The following is a 12,190-nucleotide window of genomic DNA, read 5'->3' on the forward strand; positions in this document are numbered from 1 at the left end:
GATAGTTTTTAGTCGACTGAAATTTCGTTTTAGTGGTTACGTCTAGATTGCGGGCTATAGTCTATGCCTACGTATATCACATATATAGATTTTAACATCTAATATGAATTAAAGTATTTCGCATAAATAGCAATAAGATTTTAACATCTAATATGAATTAAAGTATTGAAATATCTATTACATATTTCATTACTTGCATATTTGCACGTCCTGTCATAATCATGTATTTCTAACCTTTTCGTTTCATCGTGTGACACTGACATTTGAAATTTCAAGATGGCGACGTGTAAAACAGTCGATTGAAAATAGTAACCCAACCACTACTAAATTCAGTCGATAGTGTAAAAAATCAGTCGACTGAAAGTAGTAGGTGGCTACTATCGATTTAGTCGATAGTTTTTAGTCGATGGTGCCCATCACTATATAGAACATTTATTCGAAAGGAACCCTAATGGACTAATGGTAATGCAGGGAGTTCCTGTCATGAGAATCAGCTTTAAGGGATAGGCTCCCATCGTAAACTCTAGTAAACATCGAGAATTATCGAGAAAAACAGCAATTACGTATTATTTAATTTGCAATCGTCAAACTGGTAAGTAATGTTTGATTGTCACAAGATTTCAGTTGGAAGATTAATCGAGTGTTCCAAAATACACGTATATCGATAATATTTTAATATGGTAAATAAATAATACGGTATGAAGAGGCCTATTAGACACCTTCCATAATTCAATTACCAAAGGAAACATAAAGTGAATCTCTTACATTTGACAGGTGTCTAGTAAGAAGTGTTCTCTGCGACTGTTATGGATATGGTGATCACGAATTTGCAACAACAACGTCAAATTACAGAGCAGTTTCGACGTGAAGCTGCTCTGAAACGGATCACAGTCAGCAAAGCTGTAGAGGACATCATGAAATACATTACCGAGCATGAGCAAGAAGATTGTTTGCTGGTTGGCTTTTCGTCGCAAAAGTCTAATCCCTTTCGTGAAAAAAGTTCGTGTACCATTCTTTAAACTCGCCTGTTTAAAATAAGAAATGCGTGAATTCGATCTTTTTTTAAATCATATATTCGTATTACTTCAATACGTTTGTACAAGGAAAAGCATTTCTTCAATTACACAATCAGTTTTTCCATACAGAATAATTGAATCTTGTGGCGCACGATACATTTAACTTATTATAGAACTAATTGTTTGTGTAAAGTACCTAATTCCATATAGAAATCAATCTATTTTTCTATACGATTCGATCCAAAAAAACGAATCTCAAATTTAAAAATAGATACCTATTTATATACAAAAATTTTACATATATTAATCTATCTGCCTACATCCACATACAAAAGAAGAAGACTGTTTTGTATAATATTGTTTTTATGAGATATTTAAGAAATTACAGTATTCGTATAAGAACATGAAAAACAGACAATTATTCAATGTTACTATCCATTGTAATTTGTGCAAAATCTACAAACATGTTGATACGATAATCATATTCTATATATGTCAATATTTTTCTGACTAAGATTTATAAAACATCACTTTCTCATAAAATAAAGCATGTGCTTTTATACAATTTATACTGTAAACTATGCAAATATGAAATAAGTATTTAAGAAAACTGAATCTTAATAAAGTCAAATGACATAACCGTGACTCAAACTTTATCATTTTTCCTTTAACAAAGAAAGAAAGCACTGTTCTAAAAAGATGTGGTAAATAGTGGTAGGCTAAAGCTGATGTATACACTGTAGATGCATAAGTATTTACCTGGAATTGTAACAATAACTTTATGTATACCTACGTATTTGGTATCTGTTGACATTCACCGGTGAAAGTCGACATTCTCCAATTTCGGTCATTCACGGTAACACCTATATACATAGGTAGTGCATTTGGTTGGTTAAACATGGAAATGTGTTTCTAAAAGTACATACATGTTATTTGATGTTATTGGATTAATCATTTAATGATCAATTTCGTCTATAAAACACAACATTATGTATAAAATGGCAATCGAATAATTGGATGTCATTGTTAAGTGAATCAACTGTGTATTTAACCATAAACATTGATGTGACAATTATCAAGTTAACCTAAAATCTAATGCGTTATTGTATTATATATATAAGACAAGGTAAATATTTTAAATAGCGTATGCATGTATTTAGTTGAACCACATCAAAACTAACAAGTACTAGATTTGTAGGCATCAAATATGTTTTGTATTAACTTGGTAACATTAGACAGTTACCAATCACCTCCACTGTCTGGATTGGACGTAACATTTTCAGATTTTCGTGGGACAGAAATCAAATATGTCCCAGTTATTAGAATATTTGGGTCTACTCCGACGGGTAAATGTTACAATGTAATTTCAAATCTTATAGCAACTATTTCATAATTCCTTATTTCATTCAGGATTAAAAACATGTCTTCATATTCATGGTGTATTTCCATATATTTATATACCATGTACGATAGAGGAGAACATCGATAGTTTTATGTACAGATTAGCTGCAGCAACAGATTCTGCAATTAATGTATCTCTAGGATCGGCAATGTCTAAAACTCAACATGTTTATAAAATTGAACGAATTTCTGGAATGTAAGGGAATTTCTTTCATTACTACAATGCGAATCGAAGCATCTAAATCTACGCTCTGATCTATAATATCAATACAATGTACAAAATATATGTTTCAGTCCGCTCTATGGATATCATGAAACAGAACATTTATTTTTTAAAATATATTTTTATAATCCGGCAATGGTTAAACGAGCAGCCGATTTGTTACAAGTAAATAATTTCTATATTTCTAATTAATCTCTCGTTAGATACTATACATGGATAATAATAAATCTATTATTATAGAACGGCACGATACTTAATCAAAGTCTCCAACCGCACGAAGCTCATATCCCCTTTGTTTTACAATTTATGATAGATTACAATCTTTATGGTATGAGTTTAATAAATTTGAAAAATATCAAATATAGACAACACATAACAGCAGGATCCAAGGAGAACTCTCAAAATGAGACCTGTTCAAATTCTAATGACTCACGGGTGTACCTTCCTGCATCTGTTATTAGACAAAGCACAAGTCGATTAGAGGTTGATGCACGAGCAACCGAAATACTCAATAAAGAAGAAATTGAAAATGGTTTAGACTTGAATCCTGGTATTGCAGCAATTTGGAATAATGAAAGGTATAGAAGAGAGGACAAGGGTTTACAGCAAGCTGAATCGCAATTATTATATACAAATACGAACGATAGAGTCTACGGACCATCCGATAGTGATATTTATCAGGAAGAAAGATTAATACAAAGATTGCAAACTATTTCCCAGGTACAAAAAGCGAGTACATGATATGAAATTTCTATGTAGAATACAAATTCTAGTGTATTTATTTCCATGTTGAGGTAAGTGGGATAACAGCATCGGTAACATCATCCGCACTTAGTTATCCATTGGAAGTTGAAGACAAAGATAATTCTCTTAATGCTTCGCGCGTGTCAAATCATTTTAAATCGAACATGCTAACAAAAGAAAATGAAGAGAAAATATTATTAAGGGATGAATCGATAAGCTTTGAAAAATTTAACATGTTGAAACAAACTTTGTCCCAGGATAAAACTACAGATGTCAGCCAAAGTAAGTAGGAACAATGAGTAATGAATAAATTTATTTACAGTAGTAAATATTTTTATAGGTACTGTGTAAAAATGTATTTTATTTGTAGCGGATGTAGATGATGTACATTTAATTGAAATGCTAGCCAACTTAGCAAAATCAAATGAAGAAGTAGCCACCGTTGACGATGATAGCGTATTAGCTTCACAGTATTCTGTATTAAGCAATGAAATCAAAGAAGATAACGAAGATGAAGTTGAAGATTTAAATATTACAAGTCTAGATTTAGATGATCTTAGTACATGGAATACAGTTTCCAAGATTGCTAGTCAATTAAGTACAATTGAAAATGAAAATGGAAATGAAAAGTTTAAATATGGGAATGATAGATTTACTATGTTCGAAAATGATATCGAAGATGTTACTTTGTTGAATTTTCCACAGTGCGATGGTTCAAATGACTTGATTTTGGAGAATGAAATACAGTTACCGATAAAATCTGAGAAATATGAAACTATAATATCGAAACCTAGAAATTTGATTAAAATACAGGAACATGATAATTTGAACCAAAAAGCAGTGATACCATTTCAAGTTAATTCCAACAATGTATCGAATATGAGGGAAAAGATGCGTCAAATTTTATTGAATCATTCTCTTTCACAGACAATTGTATTTAATTCAACATTATTTGACAGTGATATACATAATTTTTTGGTACACATTAAACTCGATAAAAAGCAAATACGCAATTGTAGGAATAGAAAAAGAAAAACGATGAAAATTGTTGGAAATGATTTATTATTACACGGATGTTCTACGACCGCATTAAATATATATGAACCAGACCATCAAGATTTAGATGTGTACGATATAGATGATATTAACCACTATTCGTTATTAATCGAAAATTCAAATTTCAAAAATACAATTGATGATAATGAAACACATTTTACAACTCAGAATTCCCTAATGAAAGTAAAAATACCTTCATTCGATGGCAATACAGTTGACAGTTCCAGTGATTCTGATTTGGATCTCGATATTACTACCGATAGACAAGAGGAGCGCATTTGCATTTATAAGTCGGGCCAAAAATTAAAAAATGAAGAGAATCTAGTGAACATCTCATTTAAAAAACGAAAACTAAAATTCGAGGACTCCAGTTTAGAGTCTCCGCAGAAACGGCGTCATACTTCAATTAATGTAAGTCCCCGTTCTACAGGAAAATATTCATCCCTCAATATAACAATAATGTCTCCCAAAGCGAAAAAATTTCTGGAAGAGGAAGTTTCTTGGATAAATAAACCATGCGGTTCGAGATCTACGTTTAATACGCCAAAACGAAACAAGAATCAATTAAGAATGAATTTACTGTGTGAGAACATTTCTAGTTCAGCTTCCAAGGTGGAACAAGGTAAATAACTTTAAGTATCTTAGGTATGTCAACGATGCATCATACTTGCATAGGTATGTGTTACATGTTTTAGCACATCTTACCCAGAATAGCGTTGAAAATGTTCAAGAACCTATTGATTCAACGCATACAGAACATAATTCGTTCGAGACAATGTGTACATGTGAAGTTCGTAAACGACTAAGTTTTTTGGACACAAATGATAAAGAAGTTGGTTCTATAAAAGGTAATGAGAATTACCAAACGAATTATTCTCAACGTTTGTCTTCAGTAGAGAAAATTACGAGTGACTTACATGACAATGATTTTACTACTATTGTTCCTGTCATAAATTTTATTGATGATGAGAATTTGGTAAAAACATGTACAAGAGAAGATGAGAAAATAAATTGTGAAGACAATTTATCAAGTATGTTAAACGTCAACGCTGATTTAAGCATAAGGACTTTGTCAAATAATACATTGCAGGAATATAATGAAGACGAAGATATTTCTAACATGACATATACTCAATTTCTTACTAAAAAATTAGAATCAGAAGCAGAGAATTTGAACGTTTTATCGTTAGATTCTACAAACAACATTATGCAAGACAAATTGATTATAATTACTACGAAATTTAATTCACCGAACAGAGAAAGGATTATAAATACCATGAAAACGTATAACGTCTTCCAATCGAACGGACCATTTTTTAGCAAAAAAATCGACCTTCTAAAGCAGAAAGAAAATTCAATAAAAAATAGTAATATCGAGGATGTGATTCCCTTTAAATCGAGTTTGGAAAGAGTTACTGGTATCAAACTATGGCGTAGATTGAAAATAAATCAATTTTATCCGTCTGGATCAAATATAAAGTCGTATGATATAAAAAGAGTTCTCACAGGACATTGTTCGATTACGATTCGACCTCTTATTCGACCGCCTACTGCAAAGAGCATTAAACTTTGGATACAAGCTAAAAAGTATTTACTACAACGGAATATTGAACATATTAAAATAAAAAGTGACTCGAATGAAGAAATAAAAAAATTAAATAAACACACCGATGCCGAAGCAAGTAAACCAATTATTGATGAACGTATCGCTGGTATTGAATGTTCAAAAGAACAGTCACAAATTTCTAATAGTTCACGCTGTTTAAGTTCAAATGGATCTAACAACAGTCTGAATCCTTCTTTAAGAAAAGTGCTTGAAAATCCGTTATTATATAAAAGTAATGACTCGTTATATTTGGGAATCTCGTACGGTCAGATTGAGTATTCTATGAAAGAACATAGCAATAATGCTGCGGATGAAAATTATCGGAATTCCAAAGGTCTATTAACGGTAAATAATCTCTTCCTTTTGTAATATGATAGTTTTAGGATAAGCATTATGAATAGATAGATATTCGTTATTACAGTATCAGTGCTTGACAATATTGTCGTTGGAAGTACACGCGACAACACGTGGTAAACTTCTTCCTGATCCAGAACACGATTCGATCGAAGCAATATTCTATGCTATTCATAACGACGTACCATCGTCATCGGACACTGAACAAATTGTACATGGTACGCATAAAAATATACATAGAGTACTTAATATTCTGTCAGCATGTTTACAACATTCATTGCTACAAACAAAATAACTATAATATTAAATTAATTTGCCTAGGCGCTATCGTTGTGAATTCTTCTATAAACGATATGAGAATAAAAAATCTTTATTCGACTAGTACGATGTGTCCAACGTCGTACGTATCAAGTGAGGAGGATTTACTGAATAGTCTAATAACACTGCTAAGGCATTGCGATGCAGATATTTTAGTTGGTTGGGAGATAGAATCTCATTCGTGGGGTTACGTCGTACAGAGAGCCAACCACATAGGTTTCAATAATTTCACATGGCAAATTTCAAGAATTTCAAATGTTACTCCAATCCTGAAAAACCAAGCATCGGATAGAGATAATATAAACGATGCAAAAATTCCAGGTCGAATTGTTCTTGATGTTTGGAGGATAATGCGTCATGAAATAGGTAACGCATAACACATAAGTCATAAGTCTTAAGCCATAAGCATGAACGTCGTTCACCGCATTCATATTTTTTTAAAGCATTATTGAATTACACATTTGAGAATGTTATGTACCACGTACTACACGAAAGAGTCTCGTGTCCTACTTTTCAACATTTAACCGATTGGTGGAAACACAACAATGTAACAATACAATGGAAAGTTATCTCTCATTATGTAGCAAGGGTTGTTGGTACTCTTAGAATGCTTCTACATCTTGATATTATTGGTTTGTATTTATTCTGATAATATACATAACAGATAATATACTGTCACGTATATATTGTAGCTACGGAAAGTTTACAAATATTGTTATTTTAGGAACAACTTGCGAACACGCACGACTGTATGGGATACAATTTTATGAAGTGTTTTCCCGAGGTTCCCAGTTTCGTGTCGAATCGATGATGCTGAGACTCGCAAAACCTTTGAATTATATCGCCGTTTCACCGTCTGTGCAACAGAGAGCTCGAATGCAAGCACCTGAATCTCTACCTCTTATCATGGAACCACAATCAATATTTTATACCGATCCTATAGTTGTTCTTGACTTTCAAAGCTTATATCCAAGCATTATTATCGCTTATAATTATTGCTTCTCAACATGTTTGGGTCGTATAGAACACGTTGGCCAGTAAGTGTATACTATATATATTAATATTGTTTATTTCTGCAAACATTCCGTACTTTTCGTAGGGCCGAACCGTTCGAGTTTGGCGCGAGTATGTTAAAAGTGAAAAAAAGTACTATTCAAAGATTACAAGGGAATATAAATTTCACACCGTGCGGTGTAGCTTTTGTAAAACCAGATGTACGTCTTGGTGTATTGCCACGTATGCTCATGGAAATTCTAAACACACGATTAATGGTGAAGCAGTCTATGAAACTCCATGGAAGCAAGAATCGTGTACTTCAGCGCGTTCTTCATTCGCAACAATTGGGACTTAAATTGATTGCAAATGTTACATACGGTTATACATCTGCCAATTTTAGTGGAAGAATGCCTTGCATCGAAGTGTGTCATTGTTTCATACACTAAATGAAATTTGTATGTTGTACCCTTGAGCAAATACAAATAATTGTGTAATACTATATTCTCAGGTTGGAGACAGCGTTGTTAGTAAAGGAAGAGAAACGCTAGAGAGAGCAATTAAAATTGTGGAGGCTACACCCAAATGGGGAGCACAAGTTGTTTATGGTGATACAGATTCGTTGTTCATTCTTTTACCTGGAAAATCAAAGGACGATGCATTCGCTATTGGAGCTGAAATGGCTGATACGATTACCGCTGCTAATCCTGCCCCGGTAAAACTAAAGTTTGAAAAAGTTCTACAGCCATCGATACTGCAAGTAATATTCTTACACTGTAACTGTAATTGTAACATCAATTTGGTAGCATTGATAGTTAAAGCATGTAATACTAAGAAATTGCTTTGTATTTAGACTAAAAAGAGATATTGCGGTTACATGTATGAGTCTCCTGATCAGAAGGAACCTGAATTCTTAGCTAAAGGTATCGAAACTATCCGTAGGGATGGTTGTCCAGCAGCAACTAAGGTATTTGCATATATATATATATACATATACATATACACAACGCAACTACAAGAAATATTTCGTTTCAGATACTCGAGAAAACATTGAAGATTTTGTTCGATACCAAAGATCTTTCCTTGGTGAAACTTTATGTCACCAGACAATTTGATAAAATTCTACGCAGGAAGATATCGATTCAAGATTTAACTTTCGCGAAAGAATTTCGCGGTTTACATGGCTACAAAGCTAACGCTAGTGTACCCGCATTGGAATTAACGCGGAGGTTAATGCGTAAAGATCCTCGAGCGGTGCCCCGTACCGGTGAACGAGTACGTTATGTGATAGTAGCAGGTGCACCGAATCAACCCCTTATTCAGTGCGTACGAACTCCAATGGAAGTGATTTCCGATGAGGGTTTGAACCCAAATTCAATATACTATATAACAAAAGTTATCGTACCGCCTCTTAATCGCTGTTTGAACCTAATTGGGATTGACGTTAACGCATGGTATTAGAAAATAGTTTGAACGTCTCACTCGCGTTAATCTTTATTTTATTTGTTTTTTATTTGAAATGCATTGATCCAACACGTTCATTTTCAGGTATAGGGAAATGTCCCATAGACAAACACCTGACAAAGCAGTCAGTTTGTTTACCGACAATCACAAGCAGACTATTCGACAATTTTTCAGTACATTTGTATGCGCTGCTTGCGGAGGCCAAACGCAAAAAGATATTTGTACAAATTGCGCAGAAAACCCGACTCAAACGATCATTGTTTTACACGAGAAGCTGAGGTGGTTGGAACGCACTCATTCTGAACTAACTATGGTATAACGTGAAATACAATTTTTAACACGTTCAATACCGTCTCACCGACGTTAAGACGAATCAAATATTTTTATAAAATTACATTGCAATTTCCGAGAAATTGATTATATTTTGTTTCAGATTTGTCGATCTTGTACTGGTTATTTGGACGATGTAAAATGTGAATCTCTGGACTGTCCGGTTTTCTACCGATTAGCTCAAGCTAAAAGAGACCTTGTTCAAGTACCATATTTAAACAACATTATCTATAACCGTGATACTTTTTGTACCGAAAGAGGAAACACAAAACAATGAATTTCCTTTTTCACTTTTAAATCGTTCCGATATTGTTGTAATTATTTTTATAAGCATGTTGAAAATATTTGTATAGGTATTCAAGAAAAATAAAGAGTATACTTTTTGATATTTCATATGATTATGTATCTTGATAAATGATAAATTCATAAGGAAAATTGTAGGGATCTTGGTGCTGCCGTGCTATTCCACTAGGCACGCGCCTAGTAACTATGCTGCCACAAAGTTGGCAACGCCAAACCGTGTGGCGTGATAATCGACATAGGCGAGAGATGTCGAGGCCAGAGTGGAGATATAGTCAGATATAGTAAGGGTTTTTTTGCGCATGCGCGTCCAATCCAGTAACGTATTTACAGAGAGGAAATGAGAGTGCTCACGCTTGGGGTTTTAGTGTTCCCACTTTTCTGCATCATCTTTTTAGCCTGGAACAGAACCTGCATCATCTTTTTAGCCTGGACCAGAACCTGCATCATCTTTTTAGCCTGGATTAGAAGCTGCATCACCGACGAGATATATATAAAGACCACAGACGAGGTATAGGAGTAGACCAATCACCATATGGGGTTTCGTGTCTCACATGTAAACAACTGGTTTTCTTACGCCCTCTACGCTGACGAACGATAAATGTTGGAACTAGATCCACAAAAATGATCAAATCTGGTCAAATACAAATGATTGACGAGTTATGTACATATCTAATGTTATGACTATAGGTTCAAATTATATTTTTTTATTTGATGTCATTATGTTATATATCTACAATTATCTTTATCAATACAATATTAATAAATATAGATACTACGTTTCCAAATTATAGAAATACAATTTTCATAAACCTTGAACGTAAATAACAATTCTCCATACGTATAATTATTACTCGCATTTCTACAATTTTTTAACACTATTAATACGCAACCATTTTGAATATATTTTGTAACTGAACTTGAAAAAGAAATTAAATTGAAATTTACTATATATTTTCATGTATATTTCATTTAAAAAACATAAACTTTAGCTTTAAAGAATCATCCAAAATATCAATTAATATTAGTTGTAAAATTCGAAAGAGTTAAGAATTAATAAATCAATAATTATGTAGTTGATCTTTTTTGCAAGATGTCAATCTATTTCAGTACTGACTGAGAACGTAGTTGCATTATTTTCTTTCACGTTTGTAGTGAGAAAATAAACGACGAAGGCAACAGTACGTCTCCTTAAGCTGCGTACAGACCTGAACATTTCGACGAACATTGCGCCGAACAGCGAACGAAACGCAAAGTCGACATTCATTTCGGCGCGATTTTGCGTTTCGGACGCTGTTCGGCGCGATGTTCGTTGAAATGTTCAGGTTTGTGCGAGGCTCACCCGTTTGCGTTCGTGCGCGCGGTTGATCCATCGCTTGTCGGTTTTTCGACATACATCAAAGGCCTCGTACAAACCTGAACGTTTCGACGAACATTGCGCCGAACAGCGTCCGAAACGCAAAATCGCGCCGAAATGAATGTCGACTTTGCGTTTCGTTGCCTCTATTCTGTCCGTGTGAGATGCCAGCTCGACTGTGAGGGGATTTTCCTGATGAAAATGAGGTCAAATTCGAGTGTAATCGAACAAGTTTCACTGATACGTAATGTTACGATAAAAATTACAATTTCATTAAAGACAGTCTAAATGATGTCGTGTTTGGACTCATTTTGATCGGGATGAGCTCTACAACTCATTCGTATTAACAATATTGTTCGGATTAAAAACATAAAAGCATAAATTGCCAATAATGTTGGATTCTCCATCTGCTTACATTGTAGGCTGTTGGTCGGTCTTTATAAAAAAATCTTTATTCGTCGAATAAATTCATTACGTGTGGAATAGAGATAACATAATTATTTTTATTTGACGCGTAACAAATCATTTTTTATCTTTTATTCGCTGTTTGAAATGTCTATTTCATTAAAAATTTGCCCATCTTTGCTTCTACAATTATATTATTTTATATTATATTAATTCATCCACGTGATTCTCTCTCAAACTCTATACTATTCGGAATAGTACGTTAAATAAACGCTACTCTGGTTTTCAACATATTTCTGTTCCCACAGATCGATTCTTGGAACAATTATCTATAAAAAAAGTGTAAGGAAATAATGCTTGTTCATGAAATATTTTTAAATTACAAATTAAGGTATCTCATATGGAAGTAGAAATTGATTTTCCTAAAATTATGCTTTAATAATTTCTTACGTAAAATATTTTTACGAATTTTTCGTCTTTGATATCAGTTTTACTTTTAATATTTTAAATCTTAAAAAGCAACACTAAAAAAAAATATCTGTTTAATTTGAATACGTTTGTCGGAGAATGTAACAGTTGATAATCGATATGGTTCCGTGATGATTCACCTTCTCACCGACGAG

The 12,190-nt window shown here is 33.3% G+C and overlaps 2 protein-coding genes across 3 annotated transcripts; both read left to right on the forward strand.

The window, feature by feature from the left end:
- The first annotated feature begins 451 nt into the window (after window positions 1-451).
- On the forward strand, window positions 452-1,653 carry Ggamma1 (guanine nucleotide-binding protein subunit gamma-1). Of its 2 annotated transcripts, none has more exons than XM_076786872.1 (2): window positions 452-592; window positions 775-1,653. In XM_076786872.1, exon 2 carries the CDS (start codon window positions 807-809, stop codon window positions 1,017-1,019), a length of 213 nt encoding a protein of 70 aa, XP_076642987.1. In that variant the 5' UTR covers window positions 452-592; window positions 775-806; the 3' UTR covers window positions 1,020-1,653. The 2 variants fall into 2 exon arrangements, with proteins under 2 accessions (XP_076642987.1, XP_076642988.1); XM_076786873.1 differs by lacking the exon at window positions 452-592 and adding an exon at window positions 658-680.
- A 228-nt stretch (window positions 1,654-1,881) lies between these two features.
- Dnapol-zeta (DNA polymerase zeta catalytic subunit) lies at window positions 1,882-9,893 on the forward strand. Its single transcript, XM_076786874.1, has 18 exons — window positions 1,882-2,142; window positions 2,215-2,362; window positions 2,427-2,613; window positions 2,712-2,805; window positions 2,881-3,360; window positions 3,435-3,666; window positions 3,755-5,062; window positions 5,136-6,391; window positions 6,468-6,618; window positions 6,722-7,084; window positions 7,162-7,350; window positions 7,443-7,755; window positions 7,818-8,136; window positions 8,223-8,471; window positions 8,565-8,678; window positions 8,747-9,165; window positions 9,260-9,488; window positions 9,609-9,893. Exons 2-18 carry the CDS (start codon window positions 2,224-2,226, stop codon window positions 9,780-9,782), a joined length of 6,216 nt encoding a protein of 2,071 aa, XP_076642989.1. The 5' UTR covers window positions 1,882-2,142; window positions 2,215-2,223; the 3' UTR covers window positions 9,783-9,893.
- Window positions 9,894-12,190: the final 2,297 nt, after the last annotated feature.

The sequence above is a fragment of the Halictus rubicundus genome, chromosome 4 (assembly GCF_050948215.1).
Source record: "Halictus rubicundus isolate RS-2024b chromosome 4, iyHalRubi1_principal, whole genome shotgun sequence".
Lineage (NCBI taxonomy): Eukaryota > Metazoa > Arthropoda > Insecta > Hymenoptera > Halictidae > Halictus > Halictus rubicundus.